The sequence below is a fragment of the Puntigrus tetrazona genome, chromosome 25 (genome assembly GCF_018831695.1).
Source record: "Puntigrus tetrazona isolate hp1 chromosome 25, ASM1883169v1, whole genome shotgun sequence".
Classification (NCBI taxonomy): domain Eukaryota; kingdom Metazoa; phylum Chordata; class Actinopteri; order Cypriniformes; family Cyprinidae; genus Puntigrus; species Puntigrus tetrazona.
In genome coordinates, this window is record NC_056723.1 from 9486052 (window position 1) to 9512084 (window position 26033).

General features: G+C 39.4%; 1 protein-coding gene across 3 annotated transcripts; it reads left to right on the forward strand.

Moving 5' to 3' along the window:
- Positions 1–851: 851 nt before the first annotated feature.
- cald1b (caldesmon 1b) lies at positions 852–25889 on the forward strand. 3 transcript variants are annotated; one of them, XM_043228032.1, is made up of 17 exons: positions 852–987; positions 11123–11217; positions 16093–16212; positions 16616–17051; positions 17166–17210; positions 17310–17864; positions 18312–18353; positions 18462–18535; positions 18637–18895; positions 20278–20409; positions 20513–20556; positions 20638–20713; positions 20789–20929; positions 21017–21139; positions 22665–22733; positions 23366–23399; positions 24382–25889. In XM_043228032.1, exons 2-17 carry the CDS (start codon positions 11138–11140, stop codon positions 24393–24395), a joined length of 2244 nt encoding a protein of 747 aa, XP_043083967.1. In that variant the 5' UTR covers positions 852–987; positions 11123–11137; the 3' UTR covers positions 24396–25889. The 3 variants fall into 3 exon arrangements, with proteins under 3 accessions (XP_043083967.1, XP_043083969.1, XP_043083968.1); XM_043228034.1 differs by lacking the exon at positions 17310–17864; XM_043228033.1 differs by lacking the exons at positions 22665–22733; positions 23366–23399; positions 24382–25889 and adding an exon at positions 22489–22570.
- The last annotated feature ends 144 nt before the right edge of the window (positions 25890–26033 follow it).

Below are 26033 nucleotides of genomic sequence, written 5' to 3' on the forward strand. Positions count from 1 at the left end.
AAACTAGTAGCGAGACGCAGGCCTCGGTCGGAGGATAAGAGCAGGTCATTAGTGATTTTAACTAATGCGGTTTCTGTGCTATGGTGCGTGTCTAAAACCTGACTGAAACTCCTCATAGACATCATTCATCTGTAAGAAGGAGCATAGCTGCGCTGACACAACTTTTTCTAATATTTTTGATATAATCACACAATCAATTTTTTTTTTCTTGAAATGCGCAGTTGCATGAATTTCTGCAGAAATGACTGATGGTTTTGCCCATGGAAATTTAACAAACAGCAATAAAATGTGATCGCACCATAATTATTGGAGGTTGGAAGATGCTTTTACCATTTTATGACAGTAGAAGTTAAGCGTAAAACAAAAGGGATCACAAAAGTATTTTTTCCACAACAAGCTGCCCCAAAACAAAGAATAAGTAAAATGTTAGACACATTTAAAAACACTGACCCCAAACAAATTAAAAACCATTACGCCGACACAAAACAAAATAAGCAAAAACCAATAAAACAAAAAAATGACACTGACCTAAAACAAAGCAAAAAAATAATAATTAAAAAAATATTACAAATATAAAATTATTATAAAAATAATTAAAACACAAAAAAATAAGTTAAATTAAATTAAAAATTACACTGACCCAAAACAAACATCAAACAAAAGTAAACAAATTAACACCGACTCGAAATACAACAAAACATTCCTTTTGTATAAAGTGGTTGTAGACACAAACCATCTTGTTTTAAAGTTTTTGAACCTGCTGTTTTTAAATATACAAGCTATTGCTATTTATACGAGAAGTTATTTTAGTTTGATCTGAGCAGACACCGAGGATGGAGGGAAGCGCTGGAAGACAGTGAAGCAGTGATGGAGCTCAGCGGAGGCGGAGTCTGAAGCGCTGCTCGTTTTATAAGATGAAGAGACACGACCGCCCGCACAGCAGCACGACCACGCTTCAAAACTACTGGACAGCGCAGTTCGTTACAGGTAAGGCTTACAAATGAACCTCATACATGACATGCTTTTATTTCAAACGATTACTGTGCGTGATTTCATCACATGAAGACATGCTGCTGATGGCAACATAGTTAAACGAACGAATTAAACGAGCTGTCAGCGCAAGACTTTTGCGGTGGTCGGATGAATTGCGTGTTTTCACCTGCCACTTAACTTCCTTTGCTTGTTAAGTTACGGCGCAGGTTAATTGGAAGGTTTCCCTCAAAATCTCTAGGTGGGCTACTGCTTGAACTAAAAGTTTAAAGGCTGCATGAGCTCATCCTAAAACAGGATACGTTTGTGTTTGCGAACAAACAAACAAACAAGCCTTTCGTTGTATATTAATGAAATATATACATATGCATAAATAATAAGCTAAACACAAACGTTCATATTATATAGGCTAAATGTAATGTAGGCCTGTTTTATGATGCGGTGTAAACACACGTGACACGCATTCCCGCGTCTGCGCCGGCGCGTGCACTCACCAGGGGAATATAAATGATCATATTTGATGGCCAGTTTAAGTTTACATGACTTAAAACGTAATAAAAACAACGAGGCAATGTATGGTACATGGTTCAATTATGGCTTCATTGAACAACACTGTTAAAATGCATTATGAAATACAAAATAAACAATTTACATTATTGCAAATGCCTACAAAGGGCTGATTATTGCTGTTGATCAAATCTCTGTTTAATATTGACCAAACATTTAATTCTCATATCCCCTTTTTTTTATTTTATTTTTTACAATTTGGCCACCTTTTTGGGACAGCCTATTTAATTTATTCGTAGTACAACTGCTTTAATTTTGTTAACATTGTCGGATTTCTGAATGCATGAGATCATAAAATCAATCATTAGTATTAGTAAAATCATAACTGTCTAGAGCAACAATTTTAATTTATATATAAAACAACTTAATTGCAATTTAGTTATTTATTTAATTAATATTCTATTTTGACCCCTTATGGTATTTTTTTTTTGAGGGAGGGGGCACAAAATACTGCCACAAAAATGTGTCCACCAGCAGCCCACATTTGTCAAGTTTTTTTTTACAACATACAGTGAATATTCCAGTGGTAGGTTGCGGTATAGGCATTAAAGTCTTGGAATAAGGCTTTTGAACATTTCCATGCAACGAAAGATTTAACTATTCACACATTTGCCAATAGTGGGGCATGTTGTCACGCTGAGTGGGGTAAGCTGTCACTACTAAACTTGCCACTGAGCAACATATAAAACAATAATCGTAAGTATATTTTGAAAAAAATGTTTTACATATTTTACTAATACCACTTATTGTCACCAAGCCAGCATACCCTGGGTGATCTCACGAGTAATATAAAAACTTATTGATAGTTTTCCTTAGTCTTTGTTTTCCTGGTTTTGAGTTTGAACTTTCTTCTGCCTGTCTCTGGAAAATATATCTGTTAGCCCTGTTTGACGCCTGCCTGTTATGACCATATTTGTTTAATAAAAGCCTGCACATGGATCCGCGCCTCAGACCGCTCATTCGTGACAGAATGCAACCTATAAAGGTATATACCTTGCAATGTCTTTGCTAACCCTCAAGCAGGGCAAAGATAAGGATTATAATCAGGAATTTCTGGACCTGGCTTACTTCTCTGATTTACCGGACTGTTTGCTAATTGAATTTTATAGTAATAAATCAGCCACTAAAACACAAATTATTATTCCATATATATATCTTTATTGAGTATTTTATCAGCTCTCACGTTGGGTATTATGGAGGAAGAAGCACTGCATTTATTCCCAGATCTGGTGACAGATGCCGCCTTCCCGATCAGATGTGGCCGCCTGCCCAGAATGCACCCCAGAGCAGCAGCGCCTGCCCAGAGCCGCTTCCCAAGATGGTGCCGCCTGCCCAGAGCCGCTTCCCAAGATGGTCGCCGCCTGCCCAGAGCCGCTTCCCAAGATGGTCGCCGCCTGCCCAGAGCCGCTTCCCAAGATGGTCGCCGCCTGCCCAGAGCACTTCCCAAGATGGTCGCCGCCCTGCCCAGAGCAACTTCCCAGATGGTGCGCCGCCTAGAGCCGCTTCCCAAGATGGTCGCCGCCTGCCCAGAGCAGCTTCCCAAGATGGTGCAGGCAGGCCGCTTCCCATGGTTAGGCCGCTTCCCAGATAGTGCCCCTGCCCAGTGCCGCTTCCCAAGATGGATGCCGCCTGCCCAGAGCCGCTTCCCAAGATGGCTGCCGCCTGCCCAGAGCCGCTTCCCAAGATGGCTGCCGCCTGCCCAGCCCTTCCCAGATGGCTGCCGCCTGCCCAGGCCGCTTCCCAAGATGGCTGCCGCCTGCCCAGAGCCGCTTCCCAAGATGGCTGCCGCCTGCCCAGAGCCGCTTCCCAAGATGGCTGCCGCCTGCCCAGGCCGCTTCCCAAGATGGCTGCCGCCTGTCCAGCCGCTTCCCAAGATGGCTGCCGCCTGCCCAGAGCATTCCCAAGATGGCTGCCGCCTGCCCAGAGTAAGATGGCTGCCGCCTGCCCAGAGCAGCTTCCCAAGATGGCTGCCGCCTGCCCAGACCGCTTCCCAAGATGGCTGCCGCCTGCCCAGAGCCGCTTCAAGATGGCTGCGCCTGCCCAGACAAGATGGCTGCCGCCTGCCCAAAAAGATGACATTCCCATGGTTGCCCATTTGAGACTTCCCAAGATGGTGCTTTCCCAAGATGGCGCCGCCTGCCCAGAGCCGCAAGATGAATCCCAGATTGCCGCCTGCCCAGATATTCAAAGATGGCTGCCGCCTGCCCAGACCGCTTCCCAAGATGGCTGCCGCCTGCCCAGAGCCGCTTCCCAAGATGGCTGCCGCCTGCCCCAGTGCCGGCGCCTCGTGCAGAGCCTCCAGTGCCCGCGCCTTGCCGCGCCTCGTGCAGAGCCTCCAGTGCCAGCGCCTTCCAGTGCCCAGCGCCTCGTGAGATGCCGGCGCCTGCGTGCAGAGCCTCCAAGCCTCCAGTGCCCGCGCCTCGTGCAGAGCCTCCAGTGCCAGACCTATCCAGTGCCTCGCTGCGTAATCTATAATGCCCGCGCCGCGCCCGTCCACTTTCAGCCCACTGTGCTGCCAGCGCCTGATAGCCTCGTGCGCCCCGTCCACTGCCCGCGCCTCGGATTTGTCCACTGCCCGCGCCCTCGTCGCGCCCCGTCCTGCCCGCGCCTCGTGCGCCCGTCCACTGCCGCCTGCGTGCGCCGCCTCAAATTATCCACCCTCCCACCCTTGCCACACGTCGGCGATGGATCCCAGCAGCCCTGCACTCATCCTCTGCCCTCCACCTGGAGCTCGCCACGGGTCTGCCAGTCTCCATCGCCGCCGTGGGTGAAGGATCTCATTCATCGTACCCACTTCACCTGCGGCTTGAGACCCGTTTAGGCTCCTGCAGCTCCCTCCGCTCCACCGTGCTCCGTCAATCACCAGCTCCACCAGGCTCCATCGTCTCTCCGGCTACGCCTTGGTGGTCGTCGACCATCCGTCGCCTCAGGATTCCACTCCTCCAGCTTCGCCTCATCCCTCCATCCCTCCGGCTCTGTCAACCTCAGTCCTCTGTCGCTCTGGCTCCGCAGCGTCCTTCGTTCTCGCATCAGTTGCGAAGCCTGTGGCGTCGCCTGGACCTCCAGCGCCTCAACGTCACCTTGGCTCTTCGGCTCTCACCTCCGCTTCAGTCTCCTCCGCCACCTGCTCCGCCGCCATCGGTCGGCGCCATGGAATGGCTGTTCACTTCCATGGCTCCTCCCTCCGTTCCCAAGGCACTGTTGACCACCATAGCTGGGCTCTGGATCACCTCCCGCTCCGGACTTGTCTTCTCCTGGCTCCTCCCTCCGTCTCTTCCTCCCTGGACTCCGTTTGCTGACCCCCTCCCGGAACCCCCTCCCAAGCTCACAGTGTTTTTGTTTGTTTTATGGAGCGCCAGGAGTCGCTCCTAGGAGGGGGCTGTGTCACTGCCAGCAGAGGGCTCTTTCACCTTTCCTCTGCTGCTACTTCCTGTTCCAGGACTATAAAAACTGTAGCAAACCACTCACCTGCAGGTTGCATTGTTTCGCCTGTTCTATTGTTGGTTCTCGAGTTTTCCTTAGTCTTTGTTTTCCTGGTTTTGACCCTGTCTGTTTACTGATTCTCTGATCGTTTGCCGCCTGACCTGACCTTCTGCCTGTCTCTGGATTTCGTTATTGCCTCGCCTCCTATATATCTGTTAGCCCTGTTTGACGCCTGCCTGTTATGACCATGCCTTTGTTTAATAAAAGCCTGCACATGGATCCATACGCCTCAGACCGCTCATTCCACTTATAATAATAGTAATAAAAGTTATTGATAATAAAGGTTGAACTTTCTAAAAATATAAAATATATTTCATTAAAAGAAAAAATATATAAAAATAATAATGGCCAAAAGTAATAATATTTATAAATTATAGTAATAAAAATAAACCAAAATTATATATATATATATATATATATATATATATATATATATCTCAGTTTTTATCCCAGAGCACAGATCTGGTGACAGATGAATCAGTGTGTGGAATGCACCACAGCAGCGAGTGGTGTGTGTGTTTTGTGCAGCTGAACAGAATCTGGAGGGAATTCAGCACAGGGTGATAACAGGGCCTTGGCACAGGCTGCGGGCAGGATGTTAGGAGTACTGCCCTGTGCTTCCGGAGTGGGATGGGATCGAGCTTGGGAATGCTGCTGGCCCTTAGTGCCCAGACTCAGGGGGGAAATTAGAGAGGGAGGGATGCTGGGTCAGCAGGGGCCCGTCAAGGATCAGGTACATTCGTTTTTCTCAAAGGAATCATCCAACAACATAAAAAGACATTATGTTATTTGAACTGGTGCTTTGATTGGCAAGAATCCCAGTTTGAATATTCAAAAGTAGTATAAAGACATTTAAAAATCACAATCAATCATTACATTTCTAAATTGGCTTAATCTTGAATAAACTGGATATGAACCAGACTATGTCCTCAAAGTAATCTATAGTTATTTCAGTTGTGCTTGATAGAAGATTTGGATTTGGACCTTTAGCGCAATTCGTTTAGTTAAATATATAACAAGACACAATCCCTTAGACAGCTCATTTAATACACACTTCACTGCTGGCAGATGTTGAAAAGCAGGTAATTCGAAGACCGAGTTTCCATAGCGCTGCCTTGAATTATGCAGCAAACATTTTTTGGGATGGAATTATATATATTGGAGCTGGAGTACCACTTAACCAAAGATGATGGACAATTGGCACATGTAGCATTCCCAAGGCGTGAGGTCACAGTAAGACGAAACTTGTCTTTGGGTAGGTCCATCAAAAATGTACAGAGAAGTTTGCAGCTGCGAAGCCGAAATCCCAAATTCCGTTTTGAGGTTTATTCCTTGAACGTGTTCCATCGCAACATACTGTTTATCATACGTTATCCAGGCGTCTAGCTGTGGAAAAGCTTCAGAGCTGAAGCGTGTGCGTGCCAAGTCGGGCCTTTTCCTTACATGGTATAAGCCACTAGGCATGAGACCATCTCCTTCCTGATACATGTGGATCTGTCTGGCCATGATCAATGTCTTGCTGCCCTGGAGATTTGGAATGTGTTTAACTGCAGTTAAGCTTCCTTTTTGAGCATCTTGGTGTCCTGTAGTCCACCTCCTTCGCACTTTCGAAACAATTTGTAAACTCTGAAGTAATATTTCTTGTACTTGGAAAATTTTTGACATAGCTAAAAGTGGGATCATTCTTACCTTTTTGGGTTGTTTTGCACCAAGCATAGTTGGTCGCCTGTCCAATAGCGCATTTAAACATTGAAGATCCTTTAATATTTCCTCGATTAAAATCCAAAAAAAGATTACATAAAAACTATTTCGCATACTAAAATCCAAAAAAGGTTCTATGTATAGATACATTATTATATTATACATTATTGTATCTATACAGCCGTGCAGAACCTGATTTTTTTTTGAGTCTGACATGTTTGTGATTAACCAATCAGATTTGAAGAACCAGTTTAGGCTTACAATAAGCGTTTGGTGCTTGTGTCATTCATCTATCATTTCCTATGATTTTATGCATTACTCATAGGTAAGGTTAGGTTTAGGTGCAGACATGTGGTCAAGACTAAATTTTTGGATTAAAATGTTCTTCCAGAGCCAACAAAATATGTTGACCCAGGAACACATCAAACTCAGCGTGGCCAAAAATATGGTAGGATATAACATATTCATACTTAAAGTCATAAAACTTCCAATTAGATTTCCTGGGGAATATATGAAATATATTAAGTCTATTACATTTGTGACTGTTTCTAGTGGCTAAAAGGTTGTAGCCCTTGGAGTAGAATTAGACAAAGACATATGATGGGGTTATCCTGAAACAGAAGGTTTTCTGTTCTGAAAGGGGCACAGGTGCAGCTACCATTAATGCAGGAGGAAATGGGCAGGTCAGCGAAAGAAACAGAGAACGACTCATTTAAATGATCAAGACTCTGAGGACAGTTTGTGCTCCGGTGCCTGCAGGGCTGCACTAATAATCCCATTTCCCCATCTTCTCAAAGCTTCACAGCTGGTGTGCAGAAATGAGAGGAATTACACAAAGACTAAAGGGTGATAGAGGGCAAAACTACTGCATGTGGCCTATTTAAGACAACAAGACTAATCACTGACGCGTGTTTCGTTGACTTTACGTTCATTTAAAACCATGACGCATTGTGCATTTTGTAACTTGCTCCATAATATTGAAACTACCACAGCAGCATACAGTGCTTGTTTAGAGATCCAAGTCTTGCACTCTAAACTGAAGCCCATGCAAGTTTCACGGGGTGAGCATCTTTATCCATGTTTGGTTATGGAAGGCCTCACCAGTGAGCAGCAACCCCGTCCTGTTACACACGTCATGGTACAAAAAGCCTTCGCATATTTATTGGGTCAGGATTTTACGAGCCATTGATTCAGTGCATCTCTGGTCTGGGGATCCCCGGTCTGTGCATCTGGAGATCGGTGCATCGGAAGCAGACTTGATTCACTGCCAGCGTACAGCTGCTTCTACTGCTAAGGGCATGTTGTTCGAGATGTGATTTGAGGTTTCGGTGTAATTGCCAGCACTAATGCTAATTGCACATCAAAAAGATGGGTTGAGAAAAAACACAACATGTCGCTTCCTCTGTCTTTGGTGGTTTAGATGAATAAAATGACGGGCGTGCCATATGTTCAATCTTTCATCTTGTCCTCATAAATTCAGAAGTTGTCCAAATAAGCTGTAGAAGAGCAAAGGATTTTTGTCCTGGGCCGTTGTTTAACTTCAGTGAGTTTTTTAGCTTGTGTGTTGAAAGGAAGAGTGTGTCACCCAACCTACGTCACCCATAATAAATTAAAGTAAAAAAATAATCCATAGAATGATATATAATTTTTTTTAACATATAAATATGTTTTTATACGTATATAACAATATTTTTATATTTGTGGGTATGTGGAATCAAACAGTTTAACAATTTACATTATCCTACTTTGTGTGTGAATTATTTTGGTTTTCGTGGAGCACAAGAAGTATTCTCATAGCTTCATAAAACTGGGTTAATTATTAATGTTATTTGAACAAGGTAATGATGTCCTTACTTCCTTTCATGGCCTTGAATGTCGTAGTTGCATTGCTGTCTATGCAGGGTCAGAAAGCTCTCGGATTTCATCAAAAATATATATTTTGTGTTTAAAAGATGAACAAAGGTTTTGTGGTTTTGCCATTAGAGAGAGTAATTAATGACAAACTTTTGTGGCGATCTAACCCTTTAAGTTGTTCTATCTTGTGACTTTGTGAGCAGATAAATAAAAGAACGACAATAACATATTAAATGTGAAATCATTTTATCATATAACGCGAAAGAGACCACAGAGTGATGCAAGAGAGATGAAACCTTACCGTAGCTACATAATTTAATACTCCTTTCTCATGAACTGTGTCTAAAAGTCTGAGTAAGTGAATGAATAAAATGGAAAGCAGGTACTCTATCAGTGACTAGAAAATTGTTTCAGCATCTTGCGCAGCTCTAGTTGGTTTTGGCTTGGATGTAGATCCACCCTGATGTGTATTCTGGCTCCGCACGTTTGTCCTGTCCGCACATAATAAAGCTTTATTGAAAACCCACTAGACAGCTCGTTATGTCATTGTAAACGACTTCACCCAGTCTTACCTGGGTGGCAGCAACAGCTCTAAAATGCTGACTTCCTAACATCCCGAAATTCCATTACGGGCTTAAGATACACTATATAAATCTTTTTAACAGATTTAAACATGATCTGTCAGTCTGTACTGTAAAAGTTATAATGAGATTCATTTAATCTCAAGCTTCTTTTTTTAGTGCAAATGCATTATGTCGGTCATACCGGTGGAGTCTAGTGCATTCAAACTCGAAGAGGGCAAATTGCCCACGACCTGGAATCAGTCACAGATGTATAAATTAGAATATGTTCTCCGTCTCTGTCATGTGGAAATGATTTGTGGACTTGACGATAACTTGTGGTAGGAAGACTGGACAGCGAAAGAGAGTCTGGGAAATGCATAACATGCCCACTGTACCCAAAAGCGTTCTGTAATTAGCAAGAGAAATGAGAACAGAAAATGAAAAAGCCTCCGAATTTTTCAGATCACATTTTATGAACTTCTATTGTAACAGCTATTTTGCGTTGAGGAAATTCTTCAGTGTCTCCATTTGTTCCTGACGTTGCTGATTTAATTGCTAAAGTCCTCATGTTTTGTCTTAACCATACGGACATATTTCACATGCAATGGGGTTTAAAAGTTACAGACCATAATAAATATTCAGTCTTCAGTCTTCAAATCTTCAGACTACATTTAAAAAAATACATAATATATATAAATATAAAATACACAAAAAGTGCAGGCGACTGCAAAAACTGGCAAAAGTGTTAAAAACTGATTTGATGAATGCAGTGAAAAGTGCTCCGCTGAAATCTGACCAATTCACGAGATTTCCACTGGGGTCACCAACACTTTCTCACATCAAACCTAATGCAAATGTAGGAAATTGCATACATATTGTCTTATGCGTGGTTGCAATACATTAACCCAGTGGTCAAAGCACATCAGCCTTCTGCTGACAGATGTGACAGGTTGTAGGCAGTGGTTAAAAGGGTTCGGGAAAGCCTTATGCGCCCGTCACCCAGAAAGCCCTCACATGAGGTCACCATTACAAGACTTTTTCAGTTTATGCACATATGGAGACTCTTCAGACCGGTGCAAGAGCCTTGTTCCCCTGCCTCTGGAGGAGAGCCAAGCCAAACACGCCTGCAGCTCCAGTGGAAGCAGCCGTCCAACGAGTCCGCTCACCTCTAGCCTGCTGGGTGCTTTCTGTCTGGCCCAGCGCTCCACACATGTGATACGGAGAGAAGAACACAGAACAGGCTTTGTGACACCATCTACCTAATTGTTCCCATATTGATGCAAAGGTATTATAATATAAAATGGAGGCTTGTGCGGACTATAAAATCCTTACCGGAATTATCCAAATAAGTTGTCTGTCACAGATGTTAAAGTGCTCTCGGAACACTACTGTATGACAATTCGAAAGCTTCAGTGGCGTGGAGGACTAGGGTTGATGCTTAAAAACTAAATAAAGCAGTTATACATTTTAATCAATGTTATAAAATATTTATTAAATGAAACCAATAAATGGACATATTTAAAAATGCACTCTCCAATGACAGGCCAATTTTATATCTATTCTATATTTATATATATTCTCTCAAACATGACAGAAAACCAGGAAATGCTGTACTTCAAAATGGAAAATTATAACGATAGCTTATGTGCAGCGCATCGTATCAATTCTTAAAAGTATACATTGTACAAACACTGGCAAAATCTGAGAGTTAGGGAAGATATTGAAACTTATAACATGTCCATGAATAGAAAAGATCAGTGGTGGAGTTAAATGTGTGGCATAGTTTGCCTTTCCTGGTAGTTGTTCCAGGGAAATGGATCAGGAAACTGGAATGTTGTGGTCCTGGTAAGTTATAAGCCAAACAGCTGACGGGGAGCATCTTGACTTTGAATTAAAGTGATCAGGACAGTTCAAATCTTTATAAATCCCACCCTGTCTGACTGTCTTTCTCTCTCGTACCCCAGAGCTCTGTGTGAATCATGGACGAGGACTTTGATTTTGAGCGTCGCAGAGAGTTACGGAGACAAAAGCGAGAAGAGATGCAGCGGGAGGCAGAGAAGTAAGTGACAAACGCGTTCACTGACCTCTTTTTTTAAATGCTGAATTCGCTCTCAGTTGCTTCCATTATCACATATGATTCATCATTTTAGATGATGCAAGAACATTGAGATCACTGTCATCCCCATGATGAGTTTAATACTATTTTAAGCCACCGGAGTGCTGTCTGTTATAGTCTGGCCAAGTTGGAGAGGCCTGTGTCTGCGTCATCCAAACAACCGTGCCTCTGCTCGCCTCTCTATTCCTTATAAAGGTTGACATGCTTGTAAACGTCTTCCTACATTTACAGTGCTTTGTTACATTCCACGGGTCGGTAGAGTAAATCCAGATAATATTTGATTTTAGACAGATGCACATGTATATCTATTTTCAGTTTCTTTCAGACAAAGGATAGTCAGACTGGCAGATAGGATTGGGCATAAATTAAGTTTAGTTTAGTTTAATGTTTGAACCTTAAATCTAAGTGCAACACGAGTGTAATATATATATAGAGAAGTAGCTAACCATTGTATTGGTCTTTTGTACACAGTAAATGTCAATTATCCTGTGTTTACACTGGGTTTGTTTAAAACAGATTAGATTTATTAATGCGTTTCTGTTTTGATGCAAGCCTTCCGTATAAAATCTGTCTTTATTTCAAGAACTGCTTCAAGTGCTTCTTAGCAGCGAACATTAACATACTTGCGAAATATGATCAGTTTGGAGATTTCAAATGGTGCTTTAAGGCTTGCAAAACTTTATTCTCTTCATATTAATCCCTGAAATACATAAAAAACTGTGTATTAGCATAGGTACCGTGCAGTGTGGGTTTGTTCAGAGTGTTTATAGTTCAGGATGACTTGGCCCACTCGTAGACTGAGAGCTGCAGTTTCTCCATCCTTCAATAACTCCCACTGTCCAGCGCTCCATTTAAGGACCGATCCGCAGATGTGTACCGCTGGAGACGACAGATGCTTTACTGCTTTTTGAGAGGGAAAGAGTGCAGATCAATGCACGAAATGGTGACTGTCAGCACATTTGATCACATTTTGACCTAGGCTGGAATGCACATGATGTGTGTGTTGTGTGTGTGTGTGTGTGTGTTTGTGGGAGGTGGTGGTCTGGTTCAAGACGGTGTAGTGTTTTTGGAAAAGCTACGGATGTTAGATATTTTTTGGTTGTTCTAACAATAACATACATTATCAGCCTCTCAATTTCCATGCTTTTCGGTCTTTGCAGTTGCTATATTTATAGTACAGAAGATCATAGTGTTTATTCTCTGGGATATTTTTAGTTTTATTCAATAGTTTTTGTGATGAAAATACAGAAAAGAAGGATTACACTTTCTATTAATTGATAAAAAAAAAAAAAAATATATATATATATATATATATATATATATATATATATATATATATATATATATATAACTTAGAAAATACGCCACTTCTTCTTGATGAGCATGTTTTTAATTTCTTTAGATTTATTTTTTCCAAATGTCATATAGTGTCACCCATGTGGACTCCTTTGTTGTTGTTGTTGTTTGTGCCATGTGCTCTGTGACCTACTTTTAGTTAATTATCTTAGTGTGTTCACCTGTGTGTAGTTAATTTAGTCATTTCCTGTGTGTATTTAAGTCCAGTGTGTTTGTATTCAGTTTGTCCGACTTTATCTTTTATTGCATGTGGTTTTTGCGTCCTGTCTACTGATTTAAAATGTTGTGATTGGTAAATGGTATTTATGAATTAATATTATTATGATTTTTAAAAAAACCCTTAACCTAGAAAAATATATTTTTTTCAAATTAAAAAAATAATATAAAGCCATAGAATAGAAAGAGAAAAATTTATAAAATCTTGGCCACTACATTTAAAAACCGGTGGTCTCGGCTCAACTTAAAGAAAGTGGATCACACAAAATTAAAGCCACTTTTAAGCTACATTGCGGCAACAATCAAAGCAGAACAGGAAATGAAACCTTTGACTTAAAAAAAAAAAAAAAAAAAAAAAAATCATTTTGAAGTCTAGCGAATACTCAAACCAAATCCACCACGCCTTCCTTAATAATTTGTATCTGGAGAAAATGATGAATTCTGACATTTTCATCCATTGTGTGCATGTTAAACTCTGATTGTGGGGAATATATTTCTCTGCACAATCCTTCACTTCTGCTGCATAAAGTCATATTTCAGTCTGGTCTCAGAAACTGCAGTGCATATGTGCTGGAATGACCGAGAGAGAAACTTTATTGAGATGGATGAGTCTCAAGAAAGAAACCTCAAGGCATTTCTACCACATCCATTGGCTTTGTAGTGGAGAAAATAAACTTTATTGGAATCATATCTGGAAAAGAAATATTCTCTATGAAAATTATTGATGCTAAAGTATCTGAACTCCTCCAAATCCCAGCTGCCTGTCATGGTTTCCAGTTCAAAACAGCAACGGAGTAAACCCGCTCATTAATATCAAAGGAAGTGAACATGGCATCACCCATAAATCCCTTGTCCTCGATTAAACAGCTCACCAGATGCATTAGCATATTTTCTAAATGCATCTGCTTATTCAATAGTTTCAACATATGACTTGAACAATGCCATCATAATTCTGTCCAATTTAATTATTAAGTAACAACTGTATTGTCGAAGAAATGTTGTGGCTTCTCATTTATTTAATCAGCATGTGAATTATAGGGATTCATATTTTTGTGGTCCCAGAAAGGATTTCTCAATATTAAATACATTTTTTTAGATTGACATAAGACTTTTACAATCATTTAAGGATTAATTTATGCATTTTAGAGAATGCGAGAGAATGAAGGTCATATAATGAATTTAAGGCCTCATAGTGTATATACTTTTATATTGTGTTAAAAAATACTTTATTAAATACATGGATTGTCTTGTTAATAGTAACATAGATTTCCACCACTTATTGCAATTTATATTTGAAAACATATTTAACCAGATGTTCAGATAATGTTTTTGTTTTTGTTTTGTTTTTTTACAGTATATTATATATAATTTATATATAATTTTCTGTTTAATAATTTATCATGACAGACTAACTGTACAATGTAATAAATGGACATAAAATATTAAATGCATTTACTTGTACAAATATTTTATTGTATAAGCATGTAACATCTTGCTGAAGGTAATATATTTTACCATAAATTTGATTGCTATTTGAAAAAATAGTTTAAAATGAATTTATATTATTTTCCCCATAGGATATTATCTATTCACCTAAAAAAAGATAGTAGATGTCTCTTATCACCCTGATGGAGTTTATTAAGTTGTCATGACAGACTGGCTGTATATTATAACTAAATAGAAAAGAAATATTAATTTACACTAAAATTATACCATTAGATGAAAAGAAAGACACAGAGTGGTATATAATACATGAACCTATAGCACAGCTATGTATTTTTGACTAGCTAATGCTTCCCAAAAGCACTGTAAACCTAAGCAGGACTCACTGGCCATCAGTCTCTGCGATCCCCTCAGGTTTACAATGCTTTTGAGAATCACAACGCAGCCCTGGTCTTCAGTACAATGGGAATCTGGCCTGTCGAGCTGAATCTGGAAACTCCACTGACTCTGGAATGTTTTGACTGCTGCTTTTATTCCAAGATTCAGCCATAATGTTTCAGTATCTGTCAGGAGTGTGAGCTTTCTCCCTCCATCTCTCCTTGCATTTCATCTGCCGCGCTGGAGGTCTGAAAGCCATTGTATTCATCCAGCAACACTTCGTACAGAAGACAGACTGTATTCTTCCAGGAAAATTGCAGATACTCCATCTGACTGTCTTTTTGGATGACTTTTTTCTTATGGAACTCCCCAAGAGGAACGAATTGTTTCGGATTTCCGCTGTTGGTCTCGGGATGGAGAAACAGAATTGCGGTCCCTGTTATGGGTTTCTCTCTACCGTCTACAACATTTGCAAATGATTGTGAAGGGAAGTGAAGAGGAGAAGGGGAAAAAATAAAACCCATCCTCCATCAACTGGCCATTTCAAGAGCTCTCGCTGCCTCATAAACACCAACATGCCATGGCAAACTCAAGCCAGGCCGGATTCGCTCAACTACAACGGCAAGATGGAGCCCGACAGTGAGGCAACTCTGAGGGAAAACAGTACATTTGGCATCTAAGTTTACAATCTTGCTAATTTACCATGACGCTAGGATGCTAACAAAGCTTTCCCCTCAGATTGCAGTCCAGACCTCTCTCTGTATACTCCCATGCCTCAAAGATTTCATTACAATTGAGGTTTTGGGGTCTGACAGTGTCTCAAGCATAAACAAACACAAAAAATTATATGAATCACAAGGTCTAATTCAGTCAACAGAAAAGTTAGGTATTGGAATTGTACTGCCATGTTTATACCAGGGTTATACCATTTAAATAATTATATATTATAGAAACATTTAGTAGCATTATTTGATCGTTTTTGTATCATGATACCCCTGTAATGTTTTGAGTGCTCTCAAATGATTATTCATGATTTGATGTTTATGATGTTTATACAAATACAAACACATTTAAATATATATTTATGAAAAATATAGTATATATAAATATACTAATTATATTATATAAATTATATATATATATATATATATTTTAATGTTTAGTAATGTTTAATTTATGTTTCTTTATTAAAAAACTATTTATATTTTTAATAGACTTTTTGTAGATATATTTTCAAGCTTACATTTGCTTGTATAATCATTATTGGCTCTTCGGGGTGATGTAAAGTTTATGAAGTGTATTTCCCAAACGCTGTTTCAGCACTGAGCCAAGAAGCATTCATATATCTGTCAGTATTGTCTGTCTGCGTCCATACTGAGGAATGAGAGTCTTTACTTACTTGTCTGTGTCCCACCGTGTCTACAGGATGAACTCTCATGATGATGATGAGGAAGCGGCCCGAGAGCGCCGGAGACGAGCCCGTCAGGAACGCCTGCGCAATATGGAAAATGAAGAGTCGAATAACACTGCAACAGAAACAAACAGGTAGAGCCGTTTTAAAAGGATCTTTAAAAAGATTAGTATTTGATCTAAAGTTTATTGTATAAATGCCTGTAATGATTTGTCGACTAAAAATTTTGTTAATTACTCACCCTCATATCATTCAAAACCAAGACCTTTGTTCATCAACACAAACTAAGAGATTTTTGACCCTGCATAGACAGTAGAGGTTATGGTTGCACCACTGATATCACATGGACTATTTTACCGATGTCCTTAGTACCTTTCTGGGCCCTGAACGTGTCAGTTGCGATGCTCTCGAATTTCATTAAAAACATGTTAATTTGTATTCTGAAGATGAACAAAGGTCTTAAGGTTTTGGAATGACATGAGGATAATTAATCAATTAATAAATACTTGACTACACTGATAATATTGTTATTTTCAGTACAGCGACGTCCTCCTTGATCACTACCTCTGCACCAGCTGAGGATGATGATCAGGCTCTCTTAGAGAGGATCGCCAGGAGAGAAGAGCGCAGACAGAAAAGGATGAAAGAAGCTTTGGAGAGACAGAAGGATCTTGATCCCACCATCACGGATGAAACATTCACCGCCACAGAGGATGATACAAGTGGAAGAAATGGTGAACAAGATTCCTCCCAAAATGATGTTTCTTCAACAGAATCTAATTCTTGGAAGGAAAGGGAAGAGAAAAAAGAGGAAGAAAAGACAGAGGAAAGTAGCACTGAAGTTGAGGAAGCAATCACAAAATTAGAGGATCCAGTGCCAGTCCCAGCAGCAGAAGAACCCAAAGAATCTCCTGAGAAGACTGATGAACCAAAAGAGGAAGACAGACCGCAGAGGTCCTACCTCAGAGAACAGGTCACTTCCTCAACATTTTTTGCTGTCATTCCATCATATGATGAAAGTTTAGTATGTTAGCAATGCATTTCATGTGGGTTCTACAATGTTAGTTTGTTTTGACATTTGTTACAGAAATCCACAGAGGAGAAACCCAAAGAACCAGCTGGATTGAATGAGGTATGAGATTCTTAGGATTTGCTTGAGTTTTTAACACAAAAGTTGCCTTTGAACAGATTTTTAGTTGGAAATGTTTTAAATTATTTGTTATATTTTTAGGAAGAAACTAATATAGAGACTAAAGAACAAACAAACGCAGGTTTAGTCAGCGCAGAATTAGAAAAGAAAGAGTTTGAAGATGAAAGTCAAATATTGGGAAAAGAACTAACAAAAGATGACCAGATAGAGGTAGAAGCCATAGTGCAGCCAACTACACCACAGACTGAAGAGGAAAAACTGGTGAAGAAAGAAGAACCGGTAAAGAAATCTGAAGAAAAACCTGTTGTGGTGAAGGTTCAACTTCAGGATAAAGCTCCAGTGAAAAAGGAAGATGAAAAAACTATAAAAGAGCAAGATAAACCCCATGTGCATATTGAAGAACCACCAAAAAAATCAATTAGGGAAGTTGAGGTGAAGGCCAAACCCAAAAAGAAAGAAGAGGAGAAACCACAGCTGAAGAAGGAGCTTCAAGAAAACCAATCAACACCAAAGAAGAAGGCTGAGGAGAAACCTGTGGCTCCAAAGAAAGAGGTTGAGGAAAAGCCTAAATGGAAGAAAGAAGCTGAAGAAACGAAAGTCAAAACAGAAGAAAAAGTCAGATCAAAGAAGGAGGAGGTATTCACCTCTTAGTCTGAGTGATGCATAGAAATCACAGATGTACTTTATGCATAGCCCACGCTTTCAATGCGCTTTTTGGTTTGACTGAATGGACAGTTTTTGCGTCAATCTCATGAAACCTTCGTGATGTGCTGTATTATGCCACTTTATTTTTGTTTTCTATTACTGTAATACCTTTACACTACTTATTACAGCAATTAGTGTGTCAAAATATCACCTGGATAAGTTTTCATGAGATTAACCCATTTATGATTTACTTTTATCACTTGCTTTACACATGCAGTTCTGAAAACAGTAAGACTCTGCCTGATGTCGCTCTGATTTTGCTGTGTAATCTGCATGAGGTGTGGTCAATATTTCATGCTGTACCCACTGATTTCTATATTAGATAAATCACCTGCTAACAGTAATGATAGAAATAAAGACCTGTTTTTATATCTTTAGGTTGTACAGGAAAAACCAAAACCTTCCTTTTTACGTGACAAAGTAAGTTGATGTCCAAATACCATCACACTTCTACCGAAACATGTCTGACTGATGGAATGACAGCACAACCTGAGAATAAAATAATATTCATTGTTTTTCCATTCAAAGCTAAAAGTGTCAACAAAGCCGCAAGATGTAGCTGACAGCATCGCCAAAGCCAAGAAACCAGAGAAGACACTAAGGCAAAGACTCGTTTGTCATTTCATAATTTACTCCATTTTGCATTCCAAGATTTTTTTGAAGAGCCAAAATGAATATAAAGACATATTTTCTTCACGTTTAGTCCCACCAGCTTGCGTTCTCCTGACACAGAAAAGCAAGATCCCATCGCCAAGCTGGAGGCAGAACGCAAGCTGCAGGAGCTAAAGCGCAGACGGAACGAGACGGACAGCGAGGTGCTGGAGAAGATGAAGCAGAAGCAGCAAACTGCGGAGGCCGAGCTCGAGCAGCTGAAGAAGAAGAGGGAGGAAAGGAGGAAGATTATTGAGGAGGAAGAGAAGCAGAAGAAACAGCAGTTGGCAGAAAAGAAAGCCAAAGACGAGGTAAAAGATAGTTGTGCGAATGCACAGTTTAGTCAACTTGATGTGACTTTCTTGATACATCTATAGTAAAGGATTATGAGTAATAATAGCCTAAAACACACACACTCTTGATTAAAAAAACTCAAAAAACGAATTGGGACACTAGTTGCATTCTGGCATAGTATCCTATACTAATAATATGTACATTTGAATGCACCAACCATGCCAGAATAAAAATTTCAGACTAAGGGTATATTTACACAACATATTTTAATGTGTAAAAAAATAAAAATAAAAAACAACTAATAAACAAAACATGAGATGGGGGCAATAGATTTGGATAATTTGATGCCCATATTTTTATTTATGTGCAAAATGAGAGGAATGCAAAGGCAATAGAAAGAGGTGTTCGTCTAATGCAAGTTTAAGCAAAAAACAACAACAACTGAAAAGTGGAATGTAAAATGTATCTAACTCAAATTTACATAGAAAAACAGTATAAAAGTAGTGCAGTCTAAAAGTTTTTTTAAAACAAATTTTAATTTAAGGGCTAATTTTTAACTAATTTTTAGTTGTGTGCAAATGGAATGCAAGTAATGGCAAAATATGTCTGTCATAACGTAAGGTTACACAGAAAAGCAACCAAAAAGTAACATAGTGGAACATAAAATGTATCCAACTCAAATTTAATTCAAAAAAGATTATACAAATGCAGTCTAAAAAATTGTTTATTTACCAAAAATTTACATTTTGTAATGAATTATCCCCATGTCGTTTAAACCTGTAAAAGCTGTGTTCGTATTCGGAAACACTATTTAAGATATATTGGATAAAAACCAGGAGACTTGTGACTGCCCCATTGATTGCCAAACAATTACCACTGTCATGGTCCAGAAAAGTCCGAAAGACATTGTCAAAAATAGTCCATCTGTCATCAGTGGTTCAATCTGTATTTTATGAGGCAATGATAATACTTTTTGTATACAAAGAAAATAAAAATAGACACAGAGGAGACAAAGTGTTGACCTTGACAGTGGTAATCGTTTGGCAGTCAATGGGACAGTCACAAGCCTCTTGGTTTTCATCCAAAATATCTTAGACAAACGAGCGACATTGAGGTATAAATTTTCATTTTGGGGGAAATTTAATTTAAGGGCCATATTTTAGTTGAGTGCCAAATGAGATGTCTGTCGAACGCATGTTTTGTAGAAAAGCAGTTGAAAAGTAGTGGAATGTAAAACGCATCTAAACTCATATTTATGCTAAAAACAAATTATTTAACTAGCGCAGTGGAATACAAAAAAACCTTTTTTTGGAACATACTTTGTGTGAACGGCCCCTCGTACACTTTATTTGTAAAACGTATCCTGCCCTTGTCTTCTGCTCATCACTAAAATGAACAGGAAGAGAGGAGGAAAATGAAAGAAGAGATTGAGCGAAGGAGAGCAGAGGCAGCGGAGAAAAAAAAACAAAAGGAAGAGTCGAAAGAAGGGAGCAAAGCACCTTTCATCGCTCCGAAGGGTGCTTCCGCAAAGGTCAACGGCTCTATGATTTATTCTGACTCTTACAAAAAAAAGCACCATGTTTTTTGAACATAGTAATAAAAAATGTGTTTTGTGTGATGCTGTTCTGTGACAGATTGGAGAGAAAGCCGAATTTCTAAACAAATCTGCTCTAAAAAGGTAAGAAGCGTGTTTACTCAAGTCAAACAAGTACAAGTTCTGGCATTGTACTGAGTTGATACTGCTGTTTATTTACACCAGTCCGGTGAAGACGTCACACACTCCATTAGTTTGCAAGATTGGAAACAGATTAGAGCAATACACTTCTGCTGTTCAGGTGAGGAACTGTAAACACTAGATCAGCCACCTGTAAGTTATGACTCAGCTTGAGACTCTATCTGTTGTTCAACAGACTAAAGAAGGGACCAAATCCCCCAAATCTCCTGTGGACGTACCGGTGGCTGAAGGCCTGCGGAGCATCAAGAGTATGTGGGAGAAGGGGAATGTTGTCAATCCCACCCCGAGTCCTGCAAGCCCCCCACCGGTCACCAAGGTACGAGAGAAGAGAGTTTGAACAATGAAATGAAGCAGCGTTCGTTTGACAACCAAGAGTATGAATTCCCGCTAACTGTCCTCTCAGGAAGCAGCTGGTCTGAACATCGGTGTGGCCGGTCGCATTAACAGCTGGAAGACCAAGAGTCCAGAGCCCAAGCCTGCTGAACCCAAACCAGCTCCTGAACCAGAAAAACCACCTGCCAAAACAGTGAGTTTCTCACTTTGTCTACATCTGTTTGTCTGACTATCTAGCTACCTCAGCCAGTGTTATTGTAGTATTAATCAATCTGAAAGAGCATTGTGTATAAAGTTTCTGACTCTCAAAAGAAAGAGTTGACTCTGAATCATTTTTACAACGTGTCCCAAGCCGTTTAATGTTGACTTCAAAATGAAACATTAGCATACCGCCCGCCCACTTGTTTGTCTTTTTTTTTGTGGTCTGAAAGATAATGCAAATTCATTCCCTGTTAACGCTGTACACAAAGCTACACTGTGCTACCAAAGTAGCTTTTATTATGAAGTGTAAATGAAATCAACCAATCGGACCAATCACAGCAAATTAGCATCATGCAAATTAGGTGTTTGGAAAAAATTTATCGTTAAACAAATCATTGAGCAAAAAGGTAAATAAAGGCATATTATAATGAAAGAGTCTTCTTTTTTTTTTTTTCCTTGCTTGCATGTCATGCAGTTGTCAGGGACTCGCCAAATAAAAGATAAACCCTTCATTACCCATAATAGAAGCGCTTTAATGGCTGTTCAACGCCACCTGTTGACAAAGTGGAAAAAAGCTGAGATCTTGTGAACTGAAGATGAATGGATTTTAAACGGAGTAGTGTTCTTGTCGTTCCTAGAAACTTTGCTTTGACGTAAAACAAAAAAAGAGAAATTAGTGACAGGTCAAAGTGTTGAAACTCTCTCTGCACTAATGTGGCACAGCTCCAACCTTCTCTCCTGAGCTATATTTTACTCATGGCTCAATGTTTATTTTAAGCTTCTTTTACCAGCCTTCAAGATCAGAGTCACTCATACTGTAACACACATACGTTAGTGAACGGGAGACTAGTAACTATAAGAATCAGACACCGATTACAGTGGACTTGTTCACACACAATCTATGACCATCAGACAGCCCTCTCTGTGGAGTTTTTACCTACATTGATAGATGTGGTAAAAGTCTACAATTTTAAATGAATACGGTAATAAAAAACTGACTGTGTCTGAGAGGAGATTTCATTTTTATGAGAATTTAGATAAATAAGGTTTACTCTTCATTTGGACTTGTATTCTTTGTGTTTTATGCACACAGAACACAGAATATTATTTATTTGTGTATCTACATTTTCTGTTATAGAATTCAAAAGGTTCAAAAGAACAGTGAAGTGTAGTTTTACAGTAGAAGTACACTTTTACATTCTGCATGGTACAAGGTGGCCCTCCAGTGATTCGTCAGTGTATTACATTTGTGGATTAGATTTAAAAAGTATATGCATATCAAATGTATAAATACTTCTTTCCATTACTGATTTTATTTCCATCTCCTTCCCAATCTTCTAGCTGTGGCCTTTTCTTTTCCTTTTCTCTTTCCTGCCATGCTAGTGTCTGCTGTTTTTCCTCTGCTTTTATTCAGTCCCTCTCTAGAAAGGTACACTTTATTCAAAACATTAATATAAAATCCATTAACCTGCTGTATGTAAATCTGATGGGGGTGGTGCAATTTTGTGTTTTGAAAGGAGCAAAAGCCAGCCGAGGTCACTAAACCACGTGTCCCGTGGGAAACAAAGGGCTCCACACCTGCCAAGGTAAGCCAAACAGGTGGAAACATCATATGATGTTTAAGTCCATTAAAGCTGGAAAGTTATTTCGTTGATCGTTTACATTGACCGACCCTAAAAAGACTGACAAATCTCGAGGGGGAAACAGAAAAACTTAAGTGGTAATCTATTATTGGGTAATCTACCAATTTTACAATTAGCTAGCATGTGTTAGACCTAAGATTGGTTCCTGGGCTTCATGTATTCAAGCAATGGCTCGTTTCCCAAAAAGCCTTTCATCTAATAATTTTATACTGTATATGACTGGATGGCAAAAGTTTGATGTGCTTTGGTGCATCCCATCATCCCTTTCTCAAATATTGTTACCAGAATTATAATTCCACCAATATTATTAACAGTTGTACCTTAAATAGTACCAAAATACCAACACAAATTTCTTTGAATTGGTAGCTAGTTCGTATGATCTCATTCATGCATTTTCGTACGGACGTTAATAAATACTTTTTCAAAAAATCATACATTTTCATACAATTCACAAAGTACGAATCTACACAAAATCACAATTTATGTGAAATAGTCACATTTTCCTGTGAGACTGGGTTGGAGGTGCAGGACACTTTTTTGAAATCACACACTTATTTGGTTGCTTTTTGTTTCAGGTGTTCGCAGCCAAGAGTAAATTCGTCACAAATGGTGAGTGACCTTTGTGGATTTTTTTTTTTTTTGTGGAACACAAAAGATCATTTGCGGATAATTTATGTTTCAACTGCTTTTGTCCACGCAATGAAAATCACATCCAAAAAATAAGATTCGCCCCCTTTGGCATTCATTGGTCAAAAAAAGACACTTTTTCAAAATATCTCCTCGCCAATGAGTAGCCTTGCTCCCTAAAAAGGGTGGAGCAGTGGGAGGTGGCGACAGCGAATGTCTGAAGTCATGACCCTAACTGGCCAGCAGGACCGTAAATCTCTCGTTCGCATTTCATGCCACGCTATATTTAAAGCCCCGATCCTGTTCTCCTGCATTGGACCGCCGGCGTGTCAGGCATAATTTCAACGTGTTTGTTTCACCCAGCGCCTCCCTTGTAGCATTGTGTCGTGATGCGTTGCATTCCCTGCCGCAGCTGTTCTGTTGTGCCACTGCATGGGCATGAATCACTGGATTAGCATGATGTCACGCAGCAAAGCAGTTTAATATTCAGAGTTACCGAAAGGATAAAAGTATCACATTATGTCACATTAACCTCCTTAACACTCACATCTAGCACATGGGTCCTGACACCGATCTGTTTTTTACGGTTTATTACTGTTAATTCAAAGGTACTAGCGCAAAAGCTAGCAAAGGAGCTAGTGTCGGCTACCTCTACAGATGAATTTGTCCTTGAGAGTGACATAGATGACAATGTACCAAGTATTTTTCGCACTTGTGGCACAACTTGAGACCTCTGACCATGTCAGTGGTGTGTATTCGTCTGGGTCACGGCACCAACGTGTTAACTCTCTAACTGGGAACAGGTGCGGACGGCTGATGTATTTGCTTTTGTGTATTTGAAGAAGTGTTGAAAAAGCCTGCTGAGTTATACACATGACGTATGTAGAGCAAATGTAACTCGCTCGTACCGTCTCTTTTGATAACTCATTAGCACATTAACAACGTATTCCCTGATGTTTTTCAGGAACAAGAAAATGAAGACCTCCGACGGACCCCAGATCAGCCAAAGAGGAAGATGAATCCATTGAATGTGCACGATTTAGATTTACAATTTACATTGGAAATCGAACGACAACTTAGTACAAAAAAAAAAAAAATTCAAGTTCGAAAAAAATTGCCTTTAAACGATTACAATGAATTGCACACAAGCCAAATAATAAATGTATTGACTAGAGACTTCATCCAAAAATTACAATTCTGTCAATAATTGCTCACCCTAATGTCGTTCCAAACCCGTAAGACTTTCGTTCATCTTCAGAACACAAATGAAGATATTTTTGATGAAATCTGAGAGCTTTCTGAACCTGCATAACTCAACTGACACGTTCAAGACCCAGAAAGGTAGCAAGGATATCGATAAAATAGTCCATGCAACACCGGTGGTTCAACCTTAATTTTATAAAGATACAAAATTATTTTTTATATATAAAGAAAACAAAAATAAAGACTTTATTTTATCAGAAATGTTCCGAAGATGAACAAAGGTCTTTTGTTATGAACGAGGGTTAGTAATGATTAATTTTCATTTTTTGGTGAATTATCCCTTTAATATCAAACATATCAAACATTATTAAAAAAAAGTGACAGGTGGATTTACACCAACACACTGTAGAGTTTGATTGGACGCAAATGTTTAAGTGGAAAGTGTTTTCACTTATCTTTTAAACATTGATACACTTATTTATTTTGCTTTCATAACTATGCATGATTATATAGTCAAATTTTATTATTTGCATTCAGCATTATTTTGTCGCTACTGTCTGAAACACTTTTTTTATAATCTCATTGTCTTATTGAATTATATAAATAATTTACTTGCATCAGAAAATAATATGATAATAAACAATTATAATAATATTACAGCTACCAGTAACCATTTAAACAAATGCAGTTGCATTGACAAAATTGTCTTTTGTCAATAGTGTAAACACGTATAAAGCATGGTTCATACAGAAGTCTAAATTGCCTAAGTTGCCCTAAATCTGTGTGGGTCAATCTTGCGAACTGCCAGATTACAGGGAATCCTGTTGAAATGGCTGGATTTTGCTCATGATTATTTTCCATATATTTGACTCACTGTTTCTTTAAGGCTTGATTACAGCTTTATTAACAAATGTAAAAAAAAAAATGATACCTTCCTATTCCCCCTGTGAATTTTCATGTGCATTGAGATTGCGATGACGTGTTGATTTTGCACTCATGATGTAATGCTCTATAGCATGTATTGTTTTAGGTGTTTGATCATGCTTTGCCAATGCTGTTTTTGCTTTATGAATTTGAATCGTACGCTTTGCAATTAGAGTCTCAAAGTCATGCTACAAACACTACGTCTTTACAATCTTACAGGTGCGGCATTATAAATCACATTAAATATATCAATCAAGCATTTCCTACTATAACAGTTCAGACTATCAGTGATGAACAATTGTATTGTCAAACGAGCTTTCACAGTAAAGTAGTGATACGTGCACACATTGTCTCCGTGTGTTTCCTGTACTGCGCTCATTGTCATCTGAGATGAGCTGTCTGCTTCTTTCTTTGAATGGATTGGGTTTCATGGGGTGGTAAAACAAGGCAGGTCAAAGAGAATGTTTGGTTTTAGAACTTCACTGAAAT

Coding starts and splice junctions, on each gene's coding strand:
- cald1b (XM_043228032.1), top strand. CDS start 11,138: ATGGACGAGGACTTTGATTTTGAGCGTCGCAGAGAGTTACGGAGACAA. Junction 11,218..16,092: donor ATGCAGCGGGAGGCAGAGAA/GTAAGTGACAAA, acceptor CCGTGTCTACAG/GATGAACTCTCATGATGATG. Junction 20,410..20,512: donor CGAAGGGTGCTTCCGCAAAG/GTCAACGGCTCT, acceptor GTTCTGTGACAG/ATTGGAGAGAAAGCCGAATT.